We start from the raw sequence: 23,461 nt of genomic DNA, 5'->3' as shown, positions 1-23,461 counted from the left end.
GGCAGGATGACAGCTGTGAGAGAACTGTGGCTCTGCCTTGTAGGACTGAGGTTCCATTGCATGGCCAAGGCTGACAGGCACCTCTGGAGAGGGTCTAGTCCAGCTCCCTTTGCAGGGCTACAGCTACAGTGGCTGCTCAGAGCAACACCCAGCCTGGTTTTTGATACCTCCACTGATAGAGACACCACAGTCATTCAGGACAACCTGCTCCACTAAAGACACACTTCCTTACGTTTAAATGGAATTTCCTTCAGTCTGCACCGTTTGTGTGACGCCCTAGAAAGAACTAACTGCTACAGTAGTGACATGTCATGAGATAGAACAAGATGTGGCCGGAGAAGGGGGGCATGCAGAGGTGGGGCAGCACTTTTCCTGGACAAACACCCTTAATCCAGTTCCTGTAGATGAGCATAACACAGTACAGTTTAAGGACAAGCACGGGAATGATGAAGCCAGGAGGTGACTATGGACTGTAGAGAGGGATCAAGACCAACCAAGTTCCCCAAAGCCCTCCAACCCATTTCCAGAAAGATAAAAAAGATCGGACTGCACTTGGTAACTAACTTACATGGAAAGTGAGAAGCCTGTCTTTAGGGTGGAGAAAACTTGTCCATAAAAAGGTACCCTTCCCAAGCCCTTCCTGACCCCTAGGACCGTGAGCTGGATCAATGCTGGAATCAGGACTGGTGATCTCTTTTTCCCTCTCTTTTCTTCTCTCTCTCTCTTTCTGCCCCTCTTTAACTCATCTCTTCCTTTCTCTCTTTTCAACCTACCTCCATATCCAAAACCCACTGCCGCGTGCTTACACAGTAGGTCAGGGACTAACAAAACAATTTCCACGCCAAGTGCACCATTCACTAATAAAAATTTCTGAATGTTTGCGGACCTTGTGACTTCTGTCGCTACTTTGGACCACGAGCGTTTAGGAACCTCGGGCGCTACCTTCCCCTGGCGGGTGGGACATCCCGCCCGCCCGAGTCCCGCGGGGCGGTGGAGAGCCGAAGCTTTGCCGCCGGCGGTCCCCCACGGCCGCACCGCCCGCTCCCTGCGTGTGCCGGGAAGGGGAAGAGGTGGAGCGGCGGCGCATCCCGAGTCATGGCCGCGCCCCGCCGCCGCCCGGCCCCTTCCCTTCCCGGCCCGCCCCGCCCGCCATGTTGCGGCGGCAGCGGCGGGAACGGGAGCGGCGGGATCGCGGGGCGCTCGGAGCATGCGGGGCGCACGGAGCGGGCAGGGCGCGGCCCCCGCGCAGTGGGTGCTCATTGCCCCAGGTAACCCCGCGGGGCCGCTCCGCGGAGGGGCGGCTCTGCCGCAGCGCCCGGCTCTCCTGCCCCGCCGGCCGGCTCGGGCGGGAGGCGGGTGCTTGTCCCCGGGGCCCGGGGCAGGTGCCGGGCCCGCTGCGGGCGGCCGGGCCCCGCCCGGCTGTGCAAGGCCGCTTTGGGACACGGACTCTACACGAGGCCCCGCACGGTACCCGCCCTTCCCTCTCCAGGGACCCCGTTTCCCTCGCTGGATCAGTGCGTTTAATTTATGTCTGTCATTAGGGTTTTGCCGAGGGCTCTTGCCACCGATGTCCCTCATGGGGTCTGGCTGTCCCCTCGCCGGAGCTGGCGGCCTGCCTTGCCTCCATCCCCTGAGTTCCTTCCTGCAGATTTTGAAGGAAACGATTTAGTGCCCTAAGCCACAGCTGTCAAACAGACTCCAGTGCTAAGCCAGAGTGAGATCTCCTCACTCACTGATTGTGAAGCAGCAGAGCTCCCCACGGCAGCTCTGCTGGTGCAATATCCACTGCGTTGTGGAGGCTCACTCTATCACATGTCGCGCTGAATCAGTGGGAGGATGCCTTTGCTCCTTACATGTATTTCTGCCCGGTATCAGGTTTAAACAAACAGATCACAAAATGTTTTGCTGTTAAAGAGGATGAGTGAAACCGGATGTGTTCAAATGCCAAGATAATAAGAGGAAGGAGACATAACTGTCTTTTTCTAGCTTGGTTTTTAAGGAAGTGCAACTTCCATGATTATCTGTGGGCCAGCTTTGTACTGTGGCTATTTCCTAACTCACTCATAACTGGAGAGTGTTAATAACCACGCCTGGTAAAAAGGATGAGTTCTTTGGAGTAATTTTCTGAGCTTTGCCTGTGATGTTGTGAGAAATGCTGTAAATGGCACCACTGAAGGAAAGGTATAGCAAGAGCTTCCTTCAGCAAAGGTTGAAAATAAGACAGGAGCTCAATCTTGAGACATGTGCCCATAGGAGACCAGGCTTCTCTGGTTACATGAGAAGCAGAACCAATTACTATGATTTCACTGATTCCTCTCTTCCTCTAGTTTTAACTTTTTGGTTCCACCCTTTGGTATCTGACGTGTTTGATGCCTAAGAAAGGAATTTATAAAGTGAGGAATGCCTTTTTTTAATATTGACTCTATGCAGACTAGGATTTAAAGCTGAATCTCATATCAGATGACTGGCTATGCCAACAGATGTCCATACTGTGCAAATATTTACAAATATGCTTAGCTTATGCATGAGTAGTCAGTTCTGTGCAGTAAGTTAAATTCTTCAGTAAGTGTTTGCAGGATTGGAGCCAGAGCTTGTAACTTTCATGAAGCCAGACAGTTTGTATTACCAATTATGCCAGCACAGCTCTGACAAAATTTATATAGTACTCCAGACCTGTAAGAAAGTTTATTAAGCCTTAGTTGAACTTCAAAGCACATAGTGATTTAAAAAAAAAGTCTGTGGCTGATAAATTCAGAACTCCACAGCTGATGAGAGCCAGCCAAATGAAACATTTTTTGATTTTTTGTTTTAGCATTATTTTCAGAAAAACTTTTTTAAGTTAACATATTACCATTTTCAAAATTTTGCGCTTTGTTGAATGAATCTCAGAAATTTTTCATTGGCTGTTTAGCAGAATGTGTAGTAGGAAGACCTGATTACTTTCAGAAACGAAGATGGTTGCAGTTGGATTTAGAACAAAAATGTCCTTTGACGGTAAAATTCTATTCATATGACAATCTCTATCTTCATAATACCTGTATGGCATTATATTACATACACACCTAAAAACAACTGGTGCAGATAAGCACAGGATCTGTTTCTGGATGTGAGTTCAATGCCATTTGTTTCTGAGTCTACTAAAAAATGCTTGTCTGCTTTAATATGGAAGGTTATGAAATTACTACTGATTTCCTTGTTTAAGTACACGTTTATATGCTGTTACAGTGCACGGATAATGAATTGCTGCTCTGCCATTTCAGAGCATGTGTGATTACTGACGAGACAAATTTCAGTTTTATTTTTGATTTTGTAGTTTTTATATTGGTTTCAGTGTTCTGGAAACAGCTCAGAAACAAGCAATCTCTTCTGTCAGGTAGAACTGCACATGTTCTTAGTTGAAGTCATGATTCTGGCTAGAGGAATGCGGTCAGAGTGAGTTTTTTACCAGTGCTGTGAACTGTTTGTAGAGCGACAGACTGTCACTTTCTGTAGCAAGTGATGAATTCTGTCAAATTTCCAGGACTGTAAAAGTTTGGTAATCAGTGGTCCTCTCATGCCTGCACATCACAGGGCAGAGCTAGAACCATATGCTCAGCCAGTTACTTTGCATGGTTTGTAGAGGTGGGTGAAGGTGGGGAGGGGAAGCAGGGTTGACTGAGCCAGTCTTTGCCCTCACCAGCCCTTCTGCCACACCAAGACACTTGGACTGTTTGGCATGGGAGATTTACAGGAAGGGAAAAGGAGAGCTTCAGACAGTTATGTCTGAGCTGACTGCTAAGCAACTTCTGGGTGAGATTGCAAATTTTACCTTTAGAGATGGTAGCCTTTCCTTGGCCTGGTGAGAGGTGTTGTGATGGTGTTTCTGTGATACTTGCTTATTTTCCATGAAGACAGGACAATTTGACATGCAAATACAATCTTTTTTTTCATTTGTTTGTTTTTATAAGTGTAATGATTCCTTGGTTAGGGATTGAACCACCAGGGGCAGGACAAAGAGGGAAGCCAGAAGTGGTGGGAGAGGAGTTAGGAAATGCTGCTCAGGCAGGGTGAGAAGAGGGTGGTAACCATGTTCGTCACTCCAGAAAGGCTGGAATCCGCTGATGTACCTTGTGCAGCCTTATTGGGGATGTGTAGTGAAAGGTTGAGAAATGGATGGGAGTGGCCAGGAGAGAAAACAGTGAACAAACTGGAAGAGGGTAGATGGAGGGATTGGTTGTTGTGGAGGAGGGTGAAAGGACAGAAAACTTGGTCGTGTTGGTAGTGGTAGAGCTGTGCATGCTGGCCTTGAAACAGAGTCAGCTCTTAGGGCCGTTTCTGCAGTTGCAGATTAACTGTGCAGTGGATATACAGGCACCAGATTTAGCCTGGGGCAGGCTCGGCTCAGCACTAGCAGTTTATTAGTTCAAGTGCTGTGCCATGTTAACACATCTCTGCTGTTTCCAGAACCAGCTTTGCAGTGCAGCTGCTTTCAGACAGTGTCTGAACTAATAAGTCCTGATGGACCAAGCTGGCTCTGTGTAGACCCACTTGGGTGTTTCTGTGCTGTGCTCCATGTTCCAGGGGATTTTATTAGCTTGGCTGGAAATCTGGATCTGAGCTTGCTTTGTGCAGAGTAGTTGACGTCGTTGGTTAAGAAGACCTCCCAAATCTGGAGTTCTGGAGGAATGGTGGTACAGAGACACCGAAGTGCTAACGAGACCTGAAGGACCGCACGGGCTTCGATGGTGGATGGCTGAGTTTCCAGATAGTGCTTTCCTGCATTTTGAGTGGGAGTTGGGTAATCAAGGCTGTTACATTACCCTTGTATCCAAACTGTTTTTCCGTGAGAATGTAGAAATGGCTGGACTGGCTTTCTGTTGTTGGTCTAGCTACTGATCAGGTACAAGAGAAAAGTAGCAGCTCCTGGGGATTAAACCTTGGCTCTCTCACAGCTACAAAGTTACTAATGATGTGCTTTAATAGAGCAGATTCTGTCTGTATTTACTGAGTATCCGCGTACTTAAAAAAAAATACTGCTACTTTTTAACGTGAATATAGGACATTTCTACCTGCCTTTTCAGCTGGGCCCATGGAACTACCATTTTTTATGTGTTCTCTGAAAATCACAAGAGCTAGAAGTTATTTTCTAGACTGAGAAATATTGCTGAGACCCAGCAGTATTTTAGGGCTATCTAAAGATTTTTAATTTTAGGGCTATCTAAATCGGAAGGCGGAGCTTTGGAAAACTCTCAAATACTGCGGTAAAGTCACTGTGTCTGACATAGATGTGATCTGAGCTCTGTATAACAAATAAACATTCTTATGCAACGGCTTCAAACCAGTCTTACCAAAATCACACTAGCTGCTTAACAGGGTTGGTGTGAAGGACAGTCTCTTTTTCAGTATTCCTCAGGGATAGGTGTTATGTCAGAACTGAAACTATTTATATGCTTCACTGACTGGGTTTTAGCAAAGAGGTCAGGAATTGAAGGCAGTTGTCTAAGTGTGATGTTCCACTCTACACCTAAAGTTAAGACTGATGTGTTTAATATGTTCTGTCTTTGCCTGTATTAGGAAAATAAGTAGAGGTTAGCTGCATGCTGAAAATTATTCTCAACCTTTATTTTTCTGAGCTAGACAAGTTTAGCTGAGCACATTTTTTCAGTCTGCTGTTTTCTTAAACAGTAAATTGATTAGCTCTTACATTGTTTTATGGGAACTGCCATATGAATAGAACTGGAAGGGTTGCAATGGGGGAGGGAAATTTAACAATCCTATTATTTTTAGGAATTACTTATTCAAAAATAAAAGGAGCAGTTTCAAATTATACTTGGCAAATTGTTTGAACAAATCTAATATATGCCAAAAGTCAAATGGAGGCAGAAATAAATGGACTGTGATGCCAAACCATGGGGCATCAGCACACATTAAATTAATCCTCCATCCTTTCAGTTGAGACTAAGGAACTTTTGTCTCCATGCAGTAACTGAGGAAGTATTTGACTTGAAAATTTTAGGTCATAGTGAGAGAAGGTGTCATAGCAAAGTTGTGGAATACTTAATTTGTGAAAGTGGTTTGCTTTAAAAACAGAAGTAGACAGGTTTTGCATTAACTTTTTTTCCATCCTTGTACTTTGATACATGCTTTCACTTACTGTTTAAAAAAAAATCAGTTTATCTGCTATGAAGTACATCACACTGCTGGGCTGTTAGGGTGCTTGACTAAAAAATTGTAATGAGTGTCAAAATTGAGCAGAATAATTGAACATTAATACTTTCCCAGAATAATCTAGGTAAAGAACTTGGAAATAATGTTTGCAATAAACAAATATGTATTTTTTTTTAACAGCTGAGTCAAAACATCAAAAAACTGATATGAAATAATAGCACATGTTTATATACTTCTTAAATAAGGTGGATGTGAATATGCTTATTTTAAAAGTTAGCACTCTGTGGGCATATTTTACTAAACCTCCCCCTAAACCAGCATTTGCATCTCCTGAACAAAGCCCTTTGCCTGCAGGTAATTTGCACTCTTTCTGACATGTCATCTCCTGAAAGGCAGGAGCTCTGCTGTGAATAAAGCAGATATAACTGGCAAGCTAAGGAGCCAGAAGGAAGCATAGCAAATAAAATAACTGAAAAGAGATGTTGTAATGTGTAACACCATCTCCCACTTCTGCTTTCTGCCATCTGGCTTGGAAGAGACCAACTTATGCCAACTTAGGCCTCTCTGCATATGGGAATAGGGCTGATTCAGCCAGTAATACAGCTGCACCAGTGCTGACCCTATAAATATTGCGAAGGGAAGTCTGTAGCTTTTATCCTTTCAAGTGATAACCAGTTCTTGAACTTCTCAAGACTGACCTCCCCTTTATTCAGCTGAAACTCTGCATGTTCTGACAGGCATCTTGACTTCAGTAATGGATGAATTAGTACTGTGAACTCCATGAACATGGGGGTTTTTTGGCTAAGAAGTGAATTATGCCAGCATAAAGGGAAGCCAAAAGATGCTCTCAGGCTTAAGTCTTAAAATTTAGCTGTATTGCCTAGCTATGTCCTGGAGCAAAAGACCATTCAAACTGTCAAGTAGCATTTCTTTCTGAACTTGTGGTCAAGATAGAAACCAGTGCCTTTGTTCGATACTGTGTTTTATTGTGGAATGTTCTAAATTATGTCACATTGAACATTGTTTCCTTAGGGCACCAAATAATAAATGCCATGATTACCAAACTGATTATCATTCTGTCTTTTACAATGGGCACGGCAAAAGTCCCCTCACTGAAGCAAGTACTGTGTACAGTCATAGAAGGAGTAAGGTGGTGAGGTAACATCAAGTTTATATAACTGAGTAACAATTAAGATTATTTCCAAAAACCAAGTGTGGGCAAGTACAAACCCCTACCCTCTATGTAAGCACCTGTAAAATATTGGCTGTTTGCAGAGGTGAATGGAGCTGTGTTCTGTTCAATGCTCCCCTGAGTATTCTGAGCCAAGGAAGCAGCAATGTAGACCTGTGGCTCATCTCCTGCTTCCTCAACTCTGTCAATTCACACATGATCTGGTTTTATAATTCATGTGCATTGGTCAAAGACACCTGTGTCACATGTGGAGTAGGGAATATTCTATGTCATCTGCTCCTGCCATGGGTTCTGTCTCTTGTTCCAGTGAGCTTACTGATAGGATTGAAAGTTACTTACTTCTTCATTCTGGTTGTTTACTTCTCAGCTGGATGAGTGAACTGAGTTGACTTGCTGTAGAGCCATGAACTTGCTAGTTTTGGTGGTACAAAACAACAAGGGAGCAGAGCTGGAGACCCCAGGACTGCACTTTTCTGTGGACTGTGATCTTTGGTCATTTGAAACGATTTATGATACAGACTGTATTCTCAGTCTGTGCATACCGGAATTCATTTATTATACTTGCAGTTAATTACCTTGTAACTTAGAAAAATTATAAAAAATTTGGGTGATACAAAGTACTGGATTTATTAATTATTTTTCACTAGGCTTTTTTCAGGGCATGCTGAAAAAGGAAGGACATGCACAACGAAGGACATGGACAGGGAATTAAAGCCATTTTCTTGAGGGTTGAGATTCTAAAAATAACACAAATAAAATGTTTAATAGATCTAACCTATCTATACCCTTAGGCTACACAGTTTAAAGTCTTCCATAAAATGTCTATTTAATGGGTTCCATCATAATGTCTCCATCTGACACACCTTTCATGCACAGTTAGAAGCTAAGAAGGGAATGGAAAAGACTTGTGTAGGTGACGTATGGTTTAATATCTGTTTTTAAATGAAATCTTAACTTTATATTTCCAGACTTCAATAGTCCTTTTTCTTAGCAGGGTGGTGGTGGTTGGGAAATTTGTGCTCTCAGAGGGTTTTTTCCTCTTACGCATTTGACAGATATTTACAGCCTTTTTGCTTGCTTGGCTGGCAGGTTTCTGCATGGGAACTCCATATAACTTGATATTAGTCTGTTATATATAGTATTCTATAAGCATTTTTTTAAAAAAGGAGAATAGACTTTGCATCATCCATAACAGTTTCATTGCTCTTAGTGGGAGTTTTATGTTGTTTTTCAATTTATTTATGTTGCTGTACCAGGTAATGCTTTTTTTCTGGTTTTAACAACCAGATTCATTAGTGCCTCATATCTATCCATTGTGGAAGAAATTATTGCCAGAAATCCTTTGAAAGCTGGTTAGTTTTCACTTTGTTTTGTTTATGTATTTGATAGAATTTGCCTGGTTGTATGTCTGACCTCCATGAAACACAGTAATCTTTTCTCCTTTTCTTCAGCTGCCTCCTGGAAGTGTCTGCCTTCTGTCTTTGTTTAAAGAGTGACTTGCTGGCTGAGATGCCTCCTTGAGACAGGATTAATAGAGCCCCTCTGTACCCTTCTGTCAGTTTTTTTAAATCATTGTAATGTGTGTTTTCTTAGGAGAAAATCATGCAGTAATGACACATGCTAGTAAGCTGACCTGACTGTGGGCCATGGTTGGTAGAGGGTGTACTGTTCAAAAAGCTCTCACCTCTATCCCCCCAAGTATTCTTGTAGATGACCGAGTTTGTCAGGGCTGAGCTATGGGAACTGTTATAATAAGCATAGCAGCAATCATCTGATGTTTTCCTTTAGAATTTAACAAAACAGCTCTCCTGTAATGTTAATTTTTACTGTTTATTTTCTGTAGGGGATGTTTTCTTATCTGGAGGTGAACTTTAATATTGAAAAAAAGTTCCTAACTTAGTTTAACTCTCAGTTTTGCTAGAAAATGGCTACAGTACTGCTTTTTTAAGAAGTCTGTGTTTACTTAGCTATAAGAGATCCTTGCTGAAGTAGAAGGACTGATAAATGTAATGGCATTAAAGAAATCCAGTTACCTTTCCTGGCTACAGTCCAGAACACAAATAAGTTAGGTTTGGACACCTAACATCAAAAATCCCTTGCTCAGCATTTTCCTAGTCATGAGGTATTTAAACTCAGATAAATAGGGCCTTCTTTGCCCTTAAGGCCATATTAATACTGCATCCAGTTTTCCAAGCAGGCATTCTCCCAATTGCCTCTTTTTTTTGTCTGCCAGCTTGACACATAGTAAGCCAATCTATAACAAAAATATACTTCAGATGCCCCTGGAAGTGGAATGGAATACTGCCTACATTTTGAGGAAATTGAATGTTAAAGAAACTCAAAGAACCACTTTTGCCTTTGCCTGGTCCTTCCCTTCTCCTTGTGCATGTGCGTGTCCCTTCAGGCAAACCATTTTCCATGGCAGCTGTGTGGAGAATGTGAGGTACACTCTGATCTCATCATCATGAGATACTGGGACAGAAGGCTGCAGCTCGGGCTGTTGGTTGGGGTTTGATCCCTGCTGCCCTCTGTGCCATGCTGAGCCCCTTGGAGCCTGAGGAGCACCAAAGAACCCCATGGGCAGGGCTGTGCGGCTCTTCACCACCTGGGGAAGAGCTCCTGGCAGGGCCAGAGGGGCAGAGAGAGGGTGCTGAGCCTGGGATAGCATGGGGCAGGCCTGGATGAAGGAAGGTGGTTATCTGGTTGGGAAGGTAGAGGACTGATGAGGAAGAGAAGGGACACTGTATTTCTTGGGTTTGTTACACTTAGTGCTCCCTACCTATAGGGAAGTCCCCCAGGCTTAGCGGAGAAGGATAAATTCAGTGTGTTACTAGCAGGTTAGGAAGAGAACATCTCAACCCAGTAAAGATGCAAATGTCATTAAAACCAGCAAAAAATTAGGAGGGATTGTCGACTTAATTGCTGACAAGATGCAACTTTGGGCTCAGCTGGACTCATTCCCAGTGTTCATCAATCTATGCATGAAGAAAGCAGAGCAAACGAGCGCTGAAAGTTCCTTTGGGGTTTTTTTGTTTTGCTTTTTGTTTTAAATTTTGAAACTCACATTTACTGTGTATATTTTAATATGTTCATGTGAAACACATCAAAGTAAACACGTGCAGTGTGTTTCTTTCACTATCATTAATCACTTCAGTGTTTTAAAAAGTAACAAAAAATACACTAATGTTAAACTGTGGTCAAGAATTGAAATATACACAGCTCTAGAAATTGGAAAGTCGCCTTTGCCAGGGCAAATGTAGCTTGACAACCGTGTGTTTATGTATCAGCATATGAAGCAAGTCTGCTTAGCAAATACGGATTTTTTCCATTAAAAGCCCTCAACTTATATTGAAACTTTTTGAAGCACTTTTTCAAGCCACCTGAAGACTCAGTTGAGTATTGAAGAGAAGAAAATTACTTTAAATTGTCTGAACAGCTCTGAGAATTATTACTACCCTCCAACACTTTTATCACTAAACACAGTTGGTTTTTGTGTCCTGCTTATGTCTTTATCTGGGCAACTTCTGTTGGTGGCACAACTGAATAACAAGGGGTGGATATGAAGGTTGAGAGCTATTTGGGCATTTTTTTTTTTTTTGCCCATGAGGTGTTAGTGAAGAGCCAAGTGTGAGAAGTCCACTTGTCCTTTTCAGATACGGCTGGGGCTTTCAGCCAGGGTGAAGGACAGCTACTTTCACTTGTTCCTACTTCCCTGTTTGCCAAAGAATTGTGCCAGCTCCCTCTTCCCAAACCTGCTGGATGTTACTGAAAGGGGAAGGACAATGTGGCACCTTCTGTTCCTTTGAACAATCATGCAGTCTGCCTCTACTGCTCCTCTCTGCTTTCCTCAGCAGCGCTGTAACACAAACATCAGCCTGATCTCTGTCAGTTCCATTCTCTGGGGTCTGGATACTCATTATATATGTGAAATGTTTTAGTAATTTTCTTTGCTCTGATGAATGCCTGTATGAAAGGAATTGAGGCAGAACTGGCAGCGTGCAGGCTAAGAAAGATGATTCTGTCATGGTGCTCTTTACTGAGATGTGGGAAGTTGTTTTTGTAAATATAAGTTAGACTTTCCCTACAAAGAGAGCTTGGCTAGAATATAATTAACTGGGGATACTTATAGATGTGGTTTTTGTACTTGAGTCAGCGTCTTTGTGGTAGCTGTTTCCCTCTTTTTTCAGTTTCACAGAAAAAATTATACCTTTGTGGCTTTGCTTATCTTCTGTTTGTTCAAAGGTACAGGAAAGAAAATATCTGTAAGGGGCTTCAGCCAGAGGTGCTGCATTCTCTCAGCTTCTTTTTCTTGTGGGGGGAATTAAATGCAATCTTTATATTTCAAGTTTATACTTAACAGATAAATAAGCATGCATGTTTTTCACAGACATAGCAACTAGAATGGGCTAATTCCTGCATAATCTGACTTCGTGAAATCTTTAAAGGATAGTTTCTCCCCATGTGTATTTTACCTTTTGGACTTTCTTAATGTCCGCGTTGTGCTTGGCCTGACTAACCAAAGCATTCTCATTGTCTTTGTGACTAATCAGGGCAGCATATCAGTTCATCTTACTTAACTGGGATGTCAAATTTAGGAGCTCTCTTGCCTGAAGGCTCTCTAGGGGGAAGTGGTTTTCAAAATCTAAATCATCCCCAGGTGCATATCTTTCCTGTGACAGATAGAGAGTGCCAGGAAGTCTGGAATCATAATTTAAGTGCCTTGATCAGGTAGGATGAATTTGGGCTGAGGCATACAATTTTTAGGCAGATGTGTGTGTGTGTTTTCAAAAAGTGTCAATCCAATTAATTCTGAATGTCTTGGTGAAGCAGATGTGAAATACTTCACAATTTACAAGTTCCTAACTTTTTCCTCTCCCCTTACAGAGGCTGCAATTGACCCCCCAAAGACACCTGACAGCGAACCCTTGTTTACAAAACTGCGCAACCCAAGCACAGGCAAGTTCTGGAACTGTGACATGAGCTTGTTAAAATTCTGGTTGATTTTCTCCACCACCAAAAGATTCATGTTTCTCAAAGCTGAAATAATGATGATAGGTACAAATCTTACGTGCCAAAGATACTGCTGGTTATGCCAGATGGTTAATGCTGTGCAAACATTTAGGATTTCTTTTATAATTTTAATTGGTTGAACTGTTTATTCATTGGAAATATTGGCAGAACAAAAAAGGGGTGTAATTTAAGTTCTGTTTTTAAGTGCATTAGTTTTGGGGAGCTTACAGTGTTGGGTGTTGAGTCCAAGTCTTTTTTTTAAATCCGAATTTAGGCTTCTTAGCATTCATCTTATGCTATAAAATAAATAGAGTTAGAAGAAGTGATTCAATTGTACTTACCAAGCTTTTTGGGTCTTTTCATTTTTAAATCTAATTTTCTTCTCGTGGCCTGGGTCATGGTGTCTCTTTTCTCCTTAACAGAGGATGAGGCACTTTGAATTCAAAATACATTAGAAAGACCAGCAAATACAGGCAATTCAATGACACCACCATCCCACCATTACTTTCTTCTAGTCATATTGTTCTTTTGGTCAAGGATTTTTAATTATTCTATGATTAATTAATAATTGGAGTGCGTGATGCTGCAACAGAAACTTGCAGCAAGCCTTTGTTAGGGTTAACATTCTGTTTGAAAAACATTTTTCATGCTGGTTTTTTTTTCTTTGCCTGAGCTAGTTTCTTTTCCGTAGATTAAAGTTTTATGGTTTAGGTCTTTGAAATTGACTGCTTGTATTTATATGTATTTACATATATGTGTGTAACTGAATCTTCAGATGAATTTTATTGTCACAGTATAGGAACCATATTTGTTCTTGAAAGAGGAAAATTGTCAAAAATAATAATACAGAATGTAAAATCACTTACTCATCATGATGCCAGTTTCTTGATTGCTTAGATTTGCAATGGGAATATAAAGCCACATCTATTTTCCACCTGTGTTATTATTTCCTGCTGTAGCATACTGCCTTTGTAGTTTGTTATGTTTTTAAAAGCATAGATGTTAATTTGTTTTTCTCTGTGTAAAAAGAGATCTGTTTACCTTGTCAAATCAGAGATCTTGGGGAATTTTTCTGGGGAAAACCTGAAGTGCAATGATTGTCTGGGTGTGTTCCTTTAGAATTTACAGGACCTTATTTATAGGCCTGCATAGACTTTCAGTTATGTAGCCTGTTATAAATACAAAGTCTGAAAATGGAAGAACTGAGAACACACTATTAATGTATTTTCCTTACCTTTGTGTCTAACAGATGAATTGTTGATGCCAGATACTGTATAAGTAGGCACTGAAGGACTCAGCACACTATAGAATCAATGCTAACCACTTTATTAAATAAAAGCATGCTTCATCCTTTATATAGACAGGTAAAAAGAACATGATTTCTATCCCTTACAAAGACTATAAAGTAGGATCAGACTGCAATTCAGAAGTACCACAAGAACCATTAGTGAAGTTGTGAGCAAAGCTGTCCGGGTTCTCTCTCCATCCCCTGCAGTTCCTGTCTAACAGTACTGTAGGGAACCCGTGGTGACTGTCCTTTTAGCATAATGACATAAATTAAGGAGCTGTACTTAGGTAATAAAAAGGGTTCTTTTCCCAAGATTTCGTAGCTCACCACTGGATTTGGCTAGCACACTCCCTGGTAGGAGTCTTAAGTTGTTCAGTCAGCACTTCTGTGAGTAGTTTGATATGGGGCTGATCAAACTGTGGTGTAGACCCTTGTTGAGGGTGCACATGGTAATGATTGAAACTTCTGCTCCCCCCTTATGACTATTCATTGCTCCTCTCCTCTCCTACCCAAAAGAAAAATTATCAGAGTACTGAAATTATATCCTTAAGTGAGGTTAAACATCTGGTCAGCCTTTTGGATAAAGGGGAAAAAAATGCATTACCAGTCATTTTTGGGAATTCATGTGTCTGCCCATTTTTGCTGACCTCCCTCTGCACCTGGGGGTGTCCGCAGACTGAGAAGAGCAGTGCTGATGTCAGCTTTCAGGGCTTACACCGAGCCTTCTCTGAGCCAGCCCATCATCTGCAAGTCACTGCAGCTTTGCAATTTATGTGCTCTGAGCAGGACAGCCCTGCTGTAGTTGCTCTTGTTTCCTGAAGATGGATTGATAACCAAGATGGAAGCAGTCCAGCCAACAGACTCAGGTGACCACATTTCAGTGGCCCCTTCGGTAGTTGTGGCAACTTCCCATTTCTGATATGGAAAATGCCAGTCCTGTTTGCAATGTGTTTGTCACCCTTCCATTGTAAGCCAAAGCTAATGTCAAATGGTAGAGCTGTGATGACCTAAATAAAGCTATCCTTTTCCTTTCCCAACTATTAAGGTTCTGATGGGCACTTCAAACCAACTTCTTCTAGTTTCCTTGTTTGCTTTATATGTCTACCCATACAGAGTCATCACAATCCATTTTGGTGCACAAAAAAAAAAAAGAATATTTCAGATTGTCCATGAAAAGTTTGAGACTTTTGTTCCCCTAACCCAGAGTCTGGTATCCTCAAGACAAACATGATGGAAGGAGAGGGAATTCTCTTGTTTCCCACCTTCCCTCTTCACTGCAGAAAAAAGCTGATTTCTTGAGTAATTTTGATTTGGGTTTGGATCAAAGGCTTTGTGTTGTAAGATGAACTATTCACACATCTTATTTATTGATTCAAATTCAGTTTCGTTTATAGAGCTGGTAAATGAACATCTGTATATAATAGTGTTTTTTGTCTGAGCTCTCTTTGTAGTGAGTTTATGTAGACTGTGTGTATGTTTGTGCGTCTGTATGTATATAAGGCACATTCTTCAAACATATTGGGTATTCTTTTGATTTTTCTGAAAGCTTACAAACACAAACCAGATTTCTTTTCAACAGGGGAAGCAACCCTTTACTTATTCAATAGTGGTGCACAGCAGCTGTTTGAAGTAAAAGCTTTTCACGAGGAACGTCGTTCCTGGTTTATAGGTCAGACTGTTCAACAGGGTGAGTTGGATAATGTGTCTTTCCCCCATCTTTAACTAATGTTTGTACACAGACCTTCCCTCTTTCTTTCTAGTAAATTTACAGGTGTTTTTCCTTGTTTGAGACATGCTGCATCATATCCCCACCTTCTGATAGACTCATTTGCCATATGGATTTAACCAGGACTGGGGGCTTTGTCATTTCTCTTTAAAAGGTTGACTTTGGCAGCCTCAGTTAGACTGATGTTCATTTGTCATTTTTTGAAGGGGGAAGGAGGGGTAAGTAATTCAGTTGTGTTTAAACTGAAGTGCCATAAAATAGTTAGCTTTCCTTGTCAATCACACCAGCAAGTCTTCTGTGTAAGTTTATATGTATTGTCCTATGGGAAAGAAAAGAAAGGGCTGGAAGGCCTTAGCTAGCCAAGCAAAGTGGTGTGTTAGAGCTCCAAGCACTGGAATGTATGGTCTTGTGTTCTTTAAACTGCCTCTGTAGTCCCCAGCCTAAGTGCTGAGTTCTCAGGAGAGGTCTGAAACTGCTATTTCAGTGTTCTCTCTGAAGGGGGCTGGTCTGTAATATCCTGGACATTCTCTGATCCTGTTCACCTTTGTGAAAATGAGGAGGAAGCTTGTGTAACTTGCTTGGGATGGCTTTCACAATCCATTTTCAGTAAGGATGTTATTGTAGCAGTCTTTCTCTGCTAGCATGTCCACAGACCAGCATGTCCATACGTATTAATTCAGGAGATTAAGGTATATTTGTTTTATTCCTTTTCATTAGAGAAAAGTCCTTTTATAGTAATAAATAAAAGCAACCCTTCCAGACATATGCCTTCTTTAACAGTGATATCCCAAAGTGTGTGCTAACTTTTAAACATTCTCTGCAGGCACATAAAGCAGTGCAAGCAGTATGTCTCTGAGCTTTTCCTTGCTCTGTCTTGGGGGTGAGCCAACAGACTGGGTCTGCTCCCTGCTCCCAATTATGTCCACATTGTATTCTCTCTCCCTTTCTAACCTTTATTTTGGCCCTTGGGAAACAGTTGCCTTAAGAAATCATGCCCTCAGTTTTCTTTTAAAAATACAGTAGAAAAATTGTTCCTGAATGTTAGGGCTGCTGTATCTCTGAAAGGGTCAGGAGAAGAACAATAAAAAAAAAATCTGTGTGTTTGCAGTTAAAACAATTTATCTGGTTATCTGCAGAGAAGGGCAGAGGTCTTTATACACTTCTAGTGAGTCTGAATCTTTAGAACAAACAAAAATAACTCCTCCTGGAGGCTGGGTGGAAAGCATTTAAATGGAAGCTTTTAGAAAGTGGCTAGTGGGTCTTTTTCCTTCCAATTTCAATATCAACACTTTCGTGTTTGTAAGTAGCCCTGATGCTTGCCGTGCCTCACACTGAGCATCATGTTGGCAATACACATGGTAGGTTGGATATCAGCTTTGCCCAAAACACATTCTTCCCACATGATCTTTTGTTAGTTTTAGGGCCATCATAATAGGATTTCCTTTTCTTTAATTATCTTAATCATGTGATTTAAAACAAAAATAATTACATTTATTTGCTTTTGGTTTGCTAATTACTGTCAAATTGTCATCAATTATTTGGTCTCATTAGTGAATTTCCTTGATCTTACATTGTTTCAATTATCTGCAGTTGTACAAAAGGCCTGACTAAGCCATTGTCCTGCAATGAACTCCAGATGGGCAGAGGTGTCTGTTTCAATGGGAGACCAAGTTCTTCCTTTGTGTGTAACCTTGAATGCAGCACTCTGAGCCATGTATTCTGATCTAAGTTTATTTTGTTCCATTAGGAGACTGCATCAGATTCTCCCTTTGCAGATGAAGGCAGCTCTCACTTAACTAGCCCTTGAAATTCTTTCTTGTCCTGCCTGTCTCTTCTGCCAGTGCAGTGTTGCCTTGCCCAGTGTTAGAGGTGGAGTATTGCTGAATATCTCTGGTGTACCAATCCAATTTCTGTTGCCCCCAAATCTGCCAATAGAGGGCAGCTTCAATTTTGCTGGTTTTAATACAGGCCAGAAAAAAGGCAAAACTCAGAGTACACAAAGCAGAAGTCCTGAAGTGGAGTTTGTGTTTTGGTTTGGTGGGTAGAGAATAGAGTTATATCTGTATTTTTAATATGAAATTACAAATACTATTTTTCTGTTTGTTTTATTAAAATATTGGGATTCTTATTAAAAAAAAAAAGTTGTTCACACTCCTAAAAAACATCCTAAAGCCCCAAAAAGTCATTATATTGTGGAAACTTACTTTTGCATATCTGTCACCTAGATGGGCGCCTGCTGTTTGTTACACCAATGGACCCCCTATTTCTGATACTTTACTACCTCATAAAGGCAGACAAAGAGGTAAGCCTACTTTATTTTTTCTTCTGGAATTCTCAGGACAAAACATTATTTCTGACTTCAGTTCTGCAGAAGCTATGTTAATTTTACAAAGAGTGGCTTTCCATAATAATGGAAATTTAATTTGCTTTTAAAGCAGTATTATCTTAATACCTAGAAGTATTTTTGTTTCCATCAAGTTTTTTGGTTGGTAAATTATGCTACAAGAGTCAGCTTTCAATCTCAGCAAGCACTAATCACCTTCTTTTTTTTAGAGAAGAGAATCTCTTTTGTCTTTTTGTGGGAGCCTGTCCCAGAACTATTGAATTTAAAATGCTGACATGTCATCAGATCAAAACAAACTAGTGCCCTTTCTGAGGCATCAGTAAAATGGTTATTTTGGGAAAGAAGGGGAAAAGAAAGAATAATTTGGATGCTATGGAGGAGGAAGGAGGAACATTTCTGTGGCAGTTTGATCTTGAAAGGAAACAACAACATTTGTAGAGATGCCATATCATAGAACAGCAATGGGATGACTGAGTATCCAAAAGTTGGGTAATTAAAAAATGGGTTCATTGGTTTGTTGTGGGTGTAGCAAAACCTCACTTAAATTTCTGAAATATATCAAAAGTTGTAGGCAAATTTTCTGATTTTTTTTAATAAGCAGCCTGTGAAAAAAGGGGCACAAAATAATATTGAAATGTTGATTTTTTTTGTTGTTTTTTTGCTTGTTTGTTTTGTTTTGTGGAGACAATGCACTTTGTGCATCCTAAGACGTTTTGCTCTAAAGAATTTCTACGAGGTTGCTTGCTATTTTCTGCTTTAGATTGCAAGTGGAGAATGCGAGAGGAAAAAATTATTTATGGTGAAGATATAAAGTCACCTTATACTTTTGTAATAGTAACTTACTGTTCTGTTGTGATTTTTTAATTATTTAAGGTATAGGGTGTGCAGATATTCTGTATTTCAGTGGTCAGGCTGGTCAAACAGAAGAGGTCATTCCACAAGTAGTTCAGTTTGTTCCCTGGGCACTGCACTCTGAATTCATCACTCCTTTGAAAGCTTTATGTCAAGCTTAAATTAGGGAAGTAGTAAATCTCTCTTTATGTGGGGTGGTGTTGAGGTAGCCTGAGTAAAGGACAGCTACTGCTGCTGTTTCTGTGCATGGGAAGAGTCCTGTGCTGCCCTTCACTTTTTCAGTACATTGTTTTCTAGGTTTTCTGGTTTTCTAGGCCAGGCATGATGCCAGATAAATGCATAGAGCTGTTGTGGGTCCTAAAAAAGGGCAAATGCTTTTCTGCAGCACCTTGCCTAAGTTAGTGTATTCTGCAGTCTTGTGGCAAGGTTAGCCTGAATGCAGCGCAGTCACTTCCAGCTTGAGCTAATGGACATCACTGGATATCATAGAATCATCCTTTGCACTGTCCTTTGATTTTGATAGTGTGATGCAGGATTGCTTTGTGTGTCTCTGAGCAGAGCCATCTCCTATACAGCACCTTTCTTGGCGTAGGCTCTGTGCCCATGCATGAGGTGAGGTAAATGCAGCTGTCTTGCTTTGGGATACTAGCAGGTCAGTTATCTGTAAGAAAGAGCTTATTGCAGTTTTATTTTTGTGTCTCCTAAAGTCTTTTTGCCACAGTTATTGTGCCTTTTCCCTTTTAAGGAGAAGAAACCCTCTAAATACTTTCTCGGTTCTGCTTTTTTTGTGTTTGTTTGGGACTTTTTTTCTTGTTTTTATTGTGATTTAACAATAGATGGTTACTTTTATTAAGCCTCTGAGTGTCTAGCAAGAGAATTAATTAATAATGAAAGCACTGTACCCCAAGTGGGTTTTTTCATGCTGACCAGTATAATGAGTTCAGCCTTGTCTGCAGAGACCACGCACTCTCTAAGCATGAGAAGTTCTCAGACTCTTTGTACTGATGCACTAAAGGATCTTTCCAAAGGGAAGGTTGCCAGTTGTGCCAAACCATGCTGAATGATTATGCATTGTTTGGCAATGGCAAAATTTGTTTGATGGTTCTGTCATCTGTGGGGCTATTTAAGTTGTGCCAAAATCACTTTATATCCCTACTCCGGCCAAACTGGAATTGACTTTGCAGAGGTGAAAGGTTAATACTGTGTTCCAGAAGCTGCCCTGCTCCTTTGAGATTTATCTTTGTGGAAGGAAAAGCAAAATTTGAATGGAAGTTATGACACTGGGTTTAATCCAACAGGTTTTGGTCTAAAACACTATTGGCACACACTGACTACTATGTCTTATGTCATCTTCCAAAAAATCCTGCTGTACTTCACATTAGTTTCTCCCTATGTTGTTTTAAATTTGGCCTTTTAAGCGCAGTGTTTGAAGAGTTCAGCATTTTGCAGGTATTTACTGGTCTGAAATAAATATTTATAGCTTGCTTTGTAATCAGTTTCTGAATGTGTCATGTGTTACCATTCAAAATACGATCTTCTTTAAATCCTTTATTTTAAAGCTATGGCCATTGCATGCATATATATTTATATACATATGTGTAGTGTGTATATATGTGTCTTAACATTTTAGTAATGCTTTTGTAATCCCTTTGATGTATTTTCAGCAGCAAGGAAAGTTCCAGCCACTTGATCAAGTTGTGCTAGACTCAGAATACCCTAGCTGCCCACTGCTGCTGAAGTGTGCAGATGTTAAACAGTACATACAGCACGTAACAGAAGAAAAAGGTGAAAAAATGGGGTGGGAGGGGAGGGAGGACAAATAAAAAAAGACTCAATTTGTTAGTGTCACCTCATTACAAGATAGATTTAAATATTGTTTTTTGCTTTACCAAACAACTGAAGTGCTGGACACAGCTGTACTTTAAAAACAGAAGCTTAGGCTTAGAGCTTGTCATTGCAGTCTTGTGAATAGAAATATGTGGATCTCAGATTATCTGCTGCAAGTCTGAAAATCTCATGGAGTCTTGCTGCTAGGTGTCATACAAATGATAAACCAATCATAGCTGGCTTCTTGGCGTTATTGTATATGTTGTGAAGTCTCTTTGACTTGGATCAGAATCTTACATCTCTTTCAATTCTTTATTTAGTGTAGGATGGTCTGGCATGGAAAAGGTCCATTTTACTTTTTTTAATCCTTTGTCTCAAACCATTGAAACAAGTAGAAAAAAGCTGGAGAAGAAGAAATATGCTGTTGAGAAAGAAGAACACAAATTTTCTGGCGTTGCATAATTTAGTTTTGTGGGTTTAAGCTTAAAGACTTAATTGTTTTAAAATACAAAAATTGATTGGGATGCATATGTATATGAGTGAGAAAACTCAAATGGAAAAAGTTAGCAAGCTATCAATTCTGTACATAGTTTCCTCAGACTTTGCTCAGAATTCCCTTTGGTGTGGGGGCTTTCGTTTTATTTGAGGACAATATATGCTTTCTAGGGAAGGGACAGGAGCGTGACATTATTTTTGTAGGTTTGCAGATACGCAAAATGTGCAAGACCTCAGTTTTTATTTTCAGTCCTTTAAATAGCATTCTACTTAGGCTTGCTAACTCCCTGATGGGGAATGGAGATTTCCCTGCATGCACATGGAGACCTACAGGAGAACATACAGGAATCTTTTGCACCACCAAATGCAAAAGTAGTAAGCTGTCTGGTTCTTATGCACCAGAGCTGCTCCAAGGAGTTGAGATTTAAGTTAAAAGATAGATTGAAAGCTACAAACATTAAGAATTTGCTTTCACGAAGCAAGCTGACCCTTATCGTTCATATATATATATATAAGAAGAAATATTTTGATGATCTACAGATAATTGGGAAGTGGCTAAGGAAAGGTGATGAAAAAATAGCATCTGCTAAGTAAAAGACCAGACCTCCTTCTAGCTGTATAGAACATTAAGGTGTTTGTGAGGGGTGGAAGCTGTAAGTTAATTTAGGTGAACAAGTTTAAGTATTTTGGGCTTTTTATGGTGCATGTGCAGTAGGGTAGGGAAGTTGCACTTGAACTTCAGGGCAGGACATGTTTCTGTTGAAAGTGCTCACTTTCACAAGGGAGCAGAAAATCTAGGTAGCAAGGCTGTTGTCACATTCTGTTTGGGACTGGAGTAGTTGGAATTATGTGCTTCCATAAACACATAACTGTGGAGTAATATTACTATCCCTCCTGCAATTCCAAAAGAGCCTACAGAAACATTTAGTTACATTTTGTATAATTTTGGACCAAACAATCTTTTTCTTTGGGTGAGTTCTGACTTTTGAGAAGGCTTCTCTAGGATAGGGGCATCTGAAAAGCAAAACCCTTTTTGCCTTCTCATGAAGTGACAAGTATTTCCATTAAAAAGTATTTTTAAGCTTTCAGGCAATTGCTGTGCCCTACAGCTTGTGTAACATGGTAGCCAGGGTGAGAGAAGAGCTGTTAAACTTCTGTGTATACAATGATAACACCATCAAGGTTGGATGAAACCTTCAAGATTGTCAATCCAAGTGTCAACCTAGCGCTACCATAATCACTCCTAAACCGTATTTCCAAGTGCCACATCCAGACTTCTCTTGAACGCTTCCAGAGACTATGATTCCACCACTGACCTGGGCACTTTATTCCAAGGCCTGATCACCATTCCAGTGAACAAATTCTTCTAATATCTGATGCAAACATCTCCTGGTGCAACTTAAGGCCATTTCCCTTTGTCCTTTCACTTGAGACATGGCAGAAGAGACCAACCCCCACTTCAGTGCAACTCCTTTCTGTTTCTGTTAGGTGTAGAGAGCAACAAGGTCCCCCCTGAGCCTCATTGAAAGTAAACACCCCCAGCACCTTCAGCTGCTCCTCATCAGACAGTGCTCCAGACCCTTTACCAGCTATGTTGCCCTTCTCTGGACACACTCCAGCACCCCAATGTCCTTCTTCTAGTAAGGGGCCCAGAAATGGAGGTGTGGCCTCATCAGTGCTGATGGGAACAGTCACTGCCCTGGTCCTGCTGGCCACCCTATACCTGATACAGGCCAGGATGCATTGGCCTTCTTGGCCACCTGGGCACACTGCTGGATCATATTCAGCCCCTGTTGACCAGCACCTCCAGATCCCTTCCTGCTGAGCAGCTTTTCAGCCACTCTGCCCCCAGCCTGCAGTGCTGCAGAGGTTTGTTGTTTGTTGACCCAAGTGCAGGACCTGGCATTTGTCCATGTTGAGCCTCATGCTATTAGGTCTCAGCTCATCAATCCAACCTTTCCAGATTCCTCTGCAGAGCCTTCCTACCCTGCAGCAGATCAACACTCCTGCCCAGCTTGCTGTTGTCTGTGAACTGACTGAGGGTGCACTCAATCCCCCCATACAGATTATTGATAAAGATATTAGATAAAGAATTGGCCCTGGGGTCACTAGTGGCTGGCTCCCAGCTGGATGTAGCACAGTTCTCTGGGCCTGGCCATCCAGATTGGTTTTTACCCAGTGTAGAGTGTAGCTGTCCAAGCCATGAGCTGACAGTGTCAAATGCTTTCCAGAAGTGTAGATAGACAACATGCACAGCCTTTCCCTCATCCACTAAGGAGATCACATTATCATAATGGAGGTCAGGTTGGTTGCCCATCTCAGAAGGGGAAAAATGGAGCCACATCCTTTTGGCTGTCATACTTGAGTCTGCATAGGAACTTAGAACAAGGTCTGGATTATTTTTTTGAAGGGGCACTTCCTCTAAACAACAGTAAAGCCTTTGGGCAGTATTTATGTTCCCAAAACAAAAGTTTTTTTTTAAAGTGTTTGCTATAGACAAGATCTTGTGTCTTGGTCTAACTTCTGTATCCATTCTGATACTGTATTTGCAGTTATTATCCATCTGGGATCATCTTTCCA

General features: G+C 41.2%; 1 protein-coding gene across 3 annotated transcripts in view; it reads left to right on the top strand.

The window, feature by feature from the left end:
• The first annotated feature begins 1,161 nt into the window (after positions 1 to 1,161).
• RNASEH2B (ribonuclease H2 subunit B) overlaps positions 1,162 to 23,461 on the top strand; it is a 43,274-nt gene continuing 20,974 nt past the window's right edge. For 2 of the 3 annotated variants that reach the window (XM_066571193.1, XM_066571180.1), the window contains exons 1-5: positions 1,162 to 1,268; positions 12,224 to 12,295; positions 15,217 to 15,324; positions 17,589 to 17,665; positions 20,224 to 20,344. In XM_066571193.1, the coding sequence (XP_066427290.1) occupies positions 1,208 to 1,268; positions 12,224 to 12,295; positions 15,217 to 15,324; positions 17,589 to 17,665; positions 20,224 to 20,344 (439 nt within the window). In that variant the 5' untranslated portion in view covers positions 1,162 to 1,207. The remainder of the gene's footprint in view (positions 1,269 to 12,223; positions 12,296 to 15,216; positions 15,325 to 17,588; positions 17,666 to 20,223; positions 20,345 to 23,461) is intronic. The other variant, XM_066571185.1, reaches the window with a different exon arrangement.

The sequence above is a fragment of the Molothrus aeneus genome, chromosome 2, assembly GCF_037042795.1.
Source record: "Molothrus aeneus isolate 106 chromosome 2, BPBGC_Maene_1.0, whole genome shotgun sequence".
Lineage (NCBI taxonomy): Eukaryota > Metazoa > Chordata > Aves > Passeriformes > Icteridae > Molothrus > Molothrus aeneus.
This window is presented reverse-complemented; position numbering and strand designations above follow the sequence as displayed.